This window comes from Saccostrea echinata, unplaced genomic scaffold (assembly GCF_033153115.1).
Source record: "Saccostrea echinata isolate AGI-Se365-2 ecotype Australia unplaced genomic scaffold, CSIRO_AGI_Sech_v1 ptg000002l, whole genome shotgun sequence".
NCBI classification, from domain to species: domain Eukaryota; kingdom Metazoa; phylum Mollusca; class Bivalvia; order Ostreida; family Ostreidae; genus Saccostrea; species Saccostrea echinata.
In genome coordinates, this window is record NW_026889751.1 from 6,216,320 (window position 1) to 6,221,840 (window position 5,521).

A 5,521-nucleotide genomic window follows, 5' to 3' on the forward strand; every position below is an offset into this window, starting at 1 on the left:
TTAAATATATTAAAAAAATTAATCAAATTAAGTATATAAGCACGTTTAAATTCACATTAAAAAAAGGAATGAAAAAAGTAAAGGTAAGGAACAATAATCGATCTAAAAAAAAAATCTACAAACAATACAAATCTGAACAGGGCATAAAAAGGACCCCGGAAATTCCAGAGGTGGAATCAGGTGCCTAGGACGAGTAAGCATCCTCTGTCGACCGGTCGCACCCGCCGTGAGCCCCAAGTATTCATCAGGTAGGGATATTCGTTCATCCTGAAGTCTAAGTTTATATATTTTTTATATTTTTTTTTTAGCAAGGAACCAAATGTATTTAGAGTGTCGGTCCATCATTAATTTATTTGAAATCGTACACATAAAATTTTACAATACTATGCAAAGGAAACATTATATATAAATGCATCAATGGGTCTCTCAATACTTATAGATCCAATTAAAACAGACCAAATCCTAATCTTATTATCCCTCTTAGCATAAAAAAAACGAAAGAAAATCAACACAGATTTTGAAGTACTAGAAAAGCAATTTTTTTAAAAAAGTAAAAACTTTTCCAACACTGAATGTATGAGAATATATATATATATTAGAAGATCTTTAAAAACTGATTCGTAGTAAAAATTTTCATTCTGCCTCTAACAGTATGTATTTTAATCTGACAGGTATATCTTTTACCGAGGACCTTTTTTTTATTCATTGTCATTGTGTGTTAGATGAATATATCGATGTATCCCACTGAATCTGAAATAAAAGACACCACAGAGTCTGCATATCTGTTTCATATTTGGATGTTTTACTGACTATAGACGATAAGGGCCAACTAACTACAAAACTGTATGACAAACGATATGACTTCAGCTTTTCAATCGTCAACTTTCCTTAAAGCTGAACATGATTCGTAAAAGGAATGTGTCCGCCATATTTGCTTGGTCTCTTGCTATATCCGAGGACCCATATATAAAGCCGCTCACTTAGTCACTGTTCAGTGTTATCAATCGTCACCGGTGTAGACGGACGTATGCTGGTAGCGACAAAAAATAACTGAGTACTTCTTCATATGCAGGAGAGTAAGATACCAAAGAAACTTACAACAGTTGCACAGGTCAGTGCAGTATACAAACAAACACAAATACACGTTACTGCAATAAAATGTAAACAAAGGTAATACAAGATAACCAGCACGAAAACGGGTCGCCATTCCACGCCAATACCCGTGCCAATAAAGCAGTCAGGTGTAACGAATGCGTAGAGTATACCCCGGTGCTGATATCGTAGATAGTAATATCGAAAATGGCGTATGCCTATTTACGAGTCGTGTTCAGCTTTAATATGTAGTAATATTCCTCTGTCATCTGCATATGGGGTTTACGTCTCCCAGCTTATTCGATACTCAAGACTCATGCTCTGAGTACGAACAATTTTTAAACCGAAACAGGCTACTGACAGATAAGTTGATGTGACAGGGATTTCAACAACCTCGTTTAAAGTCAGCATTTCGTAAATTCTGTGGTCGTTGTAATGATTAGTATCGTCGAGGGACCGGTCTCAACGTTCCACACTTGATTCGAATCAGCGACGTAGGGATAAATTCCTTACTCCGCAAATCTAACCACTGCGCCATGCAGGCGACGACTAATAAGGTATTTCTAAATTATATATTATTTTATTGAAATAAGTAATTGGACAATATACGGCCTGAGAAATGGGAAAAATGGCATCCACAAATATGTTCCACTAGTAGGTATAGTACAAACAAACCACTTCTGAAAGATTGCCTCTAGTCTGTAAGCGACATTTCTCAACTTTTCCAAGAAATTATTATTTTCAACGATGACTAGGTGAAAGTTTTATATGTTTAAACATTCTTAAAACATCACTTATGTACCTGTAGGTAATTATACTAGTAACTCTTCTGAGAAATGAAAATAGTCATAGCAATAAAACCATTGATTTATTTAACAGTTCACCTACAATTGTAAAATTCAACAGCGGGACTCAAAACACAAGTTCAATAAATACATTTATCCAACTGGCTTTGCCTTAGGTTTGCCGATTCCATGTGATCCAATGCCACCAATTCCTCCAATTCCACTGAGACCACCTGGTCGTCCTATACCCCCAAATCCGCCTTGTCCTCCAGCAAAACTTCCAGGTCCACCTGCAAAGCCTCCAGGTCCGCTAGCAAGACCTCCAGGTCCACCAGCAAAGCCTCCAGGTCCACCAGCAAGGCCTCCAGGTCCCCCAGGAAAGCCTCCAGGTCCGCTGGTAAGGCCTCCAGGTCCGCCAGCAAAACCTCCCGGTCCACCGGCAAGGCCTCCTATTCCGCCAGCAAAACCTCCCGGTCCACCGGCAAGGCCTCCAATTCCACCTCCAAAACCACCCGGTCCACCGGAAATCCCTCCTGGTCCGCCAGCAAGACCTCCAATACCCCCAGCAAGCCCTCCAGGTCCTCCAGCAAAACCTCCGGGTCCTCCAGCAAAACCTCCAGGTCCACCTGCAGCCTTTCCTATACCACCAAGACCATGTCCACCAAAACTTCTCTCTCCTGAGGATCCAAGTGTTTGAGCAAAACCTATGGAGGAGCCTCCTTGGGGTCCCCCTAATAAACCTTGGCCTAAAGAGTGACCAGCACCACCAGTAAGTCCAGCTAAGGCGTCAAATCCCCCACTTGATCCACTACCAAGTCCTCCTATACTTCCACCAAGTGGACCACCTTGAAGACCGGAAAAGGAATCAGCACCAAATCCCGCATGGAATCTATTTCCAAGACCTGAGATATCTCCACTTCCGGTTCCTAAACCACCCTGACCACTGGCTCCACCGAGCAAATTTTGCAAGAAACCTGCTCCTCCGGTACCCCCCTGATTTTCAAGAAATCCCGAGCCACCAAGGAGACTCTCTAAACCATCTTGTCCTCCTAATGAAGACCCAAGTCCACCTCCAAAACTGTCAGTCATACTTCCAGAAACCAGAGAAGAACCACTGTGAGTCTTGCTGTGCACGACATTGGCTCCACCGTGGCTTCCACCAGGGAATCCTCCTTGACCAGTAAATAAACCGCCTGGTCCTCCTATTCCAGGACCAGCTGGGCCACCTGGGAAAGAGCCTACACCTCCAGCGAATGGTGATGACCCACTTTGAAATGATGATGCACCAGCAGCAAATGAACCACCTTGTAGTCCAACAGCACCGCCGCCAGGAATTTGGATTGGTCCTCCGCTTAAACCACCTGGTAAACCACCTTGTCCTATGCCTGGTAATGCTCCTCCACCTAAGCCACCGCGTCCTATACCACCACCCTGTTGTGTGAAGGATTGAAACTGTCGAATGAGGTCTGCTCCTCCCTGATTTGGTCCTGCAATACCACCGGGTCCACCTGCTTAAAGAGATCACAGTAACATGAAAAACAATTTCATTATTTGGGTAAATGTTTTAAGAATCTATAAAATACAATGTACATCTCGCCGTGTTCGATCTTTTTTATATTATATACAGTATAAAAATTGTTACCTTGGTGTCCACTAAGAAGGCCATGCAAAAGTCCACCGGATTTACCTCTTCCTAATGCTTGGGTGGATAACAAAAGGACTGTGCACAACACAGTAAGGCCGTTCATTCTACGAAGAGTAGTACCTATCTTAAGTAAGGCATCATTGATTCAAAAGGACCGTTGTCTTTTAAAGTGGATGGGGAATGTTTGTGTCCGTATTGTTTAAAAATTCATGCAATAAAAACTTGGTTTAAGTTTTCCCTCTCTCTAAATAATTTTATTTTTACAAAAGGCCACATATATAGCTGGCGATAACATATTGTTTGCTTATACCCCCCCCCTCCCTCCAACCCCCTTCCTTACATCATCAAAAATCCTGAATTTTCTTCCATATTACATATGATTAAAGTCATTATTAAATATATTATTTTTGAAAAACTGCCTAAAACTCAGATATTGTTCTATAATAGTGTGAAGTCATATAAATTTGTGTTTAAATATTAATACTGATACTTATTATTAGTTATTCTATTTGAAATAAGACGTACTAAATATGAAACCAAAAATCAAATACTAGTAAATTTGAATATTTAAAAAAAAATAAGCTAATCGATACGTAAAGCATAGATATAAACCTTTCAAATTTGAAATTTTATGAAAGTGAATTAGTTGTTACAAATATATATCTTGCTGAATCATATAAATCAACTGATTTGAATTTTAAAGTAATAATTAATGCTTAAAATAAACTTGAAAAAGTTGTCTGCCCTTGTTGAAAAAAAATGAAAGAAAATAAATTGCTAATTTTTGCACGGTGCTCATTTTTTCATTGTTATTATAATATTTATTATATCTAATAAAATTCAAATTATGTGAATTTATGCACCCTTTTTAGAGGTGTTACTGACAAAAATTAAATTTTCTATCCTCATATATGATACTTTGGTTTTTATTTATTTGGGGGTCTTTATATGTACACTGGATAAAATTTAAGTTCTCGCTAATAAAAATGATTTACAGTTAATGTATATAAAATAACAAATCTTCATAATCCAAGATTTGAAGTTATACTGATATTTTATTAAATGATATTTGTTATGTTTGTTGTAAAAATGCTGTAAATAAGTTAATTTAATTAAAAATTGTCTTTAGCATAAGATGTAAAAATATTAAAACATAGGGGGCATCAACTTATTTGGTTTCAAAGAAAAAAAAAAATGAAATTAAACAAAAAATACGTAATCCGGTCAATTTTATGAAATGAGGGGGAAAATTAAATGATTAAATAATATAGATTTCTTGTACCCTTGTTTTTGGTCCTACCTGAATTGAGTCTAAATTCCAAATGACCGTTTAAAACAGTGGTCTTGAAAATTCAATTTCTAACTCTTATACAGGGAAACAAGTGAGGATGACACGTCATCATGGAGTCAGCAGACGATTGAATGTCATCAATCAACATGCCGTTCATCTTTGTAATGTTGTCGGTACAACTTGTATACAAGAAGCCAGTTCCAAAATATTTTGATTAAACCAAGAAATTACATCAATTTCTATGTATTTATTCAGTGCAATGTCTTCACAAATTGATAGTTTTAAAACAACACTCTGTGCATATCTTATAGTCATTTTTAGACTTACATATTTATGCACTTAAAAAAAAATCGTGGATGTATGTAAGTGTTATTTTAGCATAAATGAAATAAAAAAATTGATTGTGTTTTGTTTTAAATTTTGAATTGTTAAATGATTTTCAGAAACAAATCTATCTTAAAGTATCTACTTGTAAAGCTTAAATGGTTTTGACTTAAAATAGTCTGAGGAAAAAAAGGAATATCTCAACTTATGTGTATATAAATTTTTTTTTTCCTGAATTTAAAAATATATTTGAATAAATAAAAATATTTTTCTACTATTACAAACAATGGCAATAATGTATAAAATAAACAGAATGATGCAGTTTAACTGGTCTATATAATTAACACTAGATTGTTACAGATATAATTTCTTTCTACAACTGAA

General features: G+C 36.6%; 1 protein-coding gene across 1 annotated transcript; it reads right to left on the reverse strand.

Annotated features, from left to right (window-relative positions):
• Nucleotides 1-1,945: 1,945 nt before the first annotated feature.
• LOC133178400 (uncharacterized) lies at nucleotides 1,946-4,878 on the reverse strand. Its single transcript, XM_061313136.1, has 3 exons — nucleotides 4,823-4,878; nucleotides 3,520-3,626; nucleotides 1,946-3,388 (listed from the first exon to the last, which is right to left on the reverse strand). Exons 2-3 carry the CDS (start codon nucleotides 3,623-3,625, stop codon nucleotides 2,031-2,033), a joined length of 1,464 nt encoding a protein of 487 aa, XP_061169120.1. The 5' UTR covers nucleotide 3,626; nucleotides 4,823-4,878; the 3' UTR covers nucleotides 1,946-2,030.
• Nucleotides 4,879-5,521: the final 643 nt, after the last annotated feature.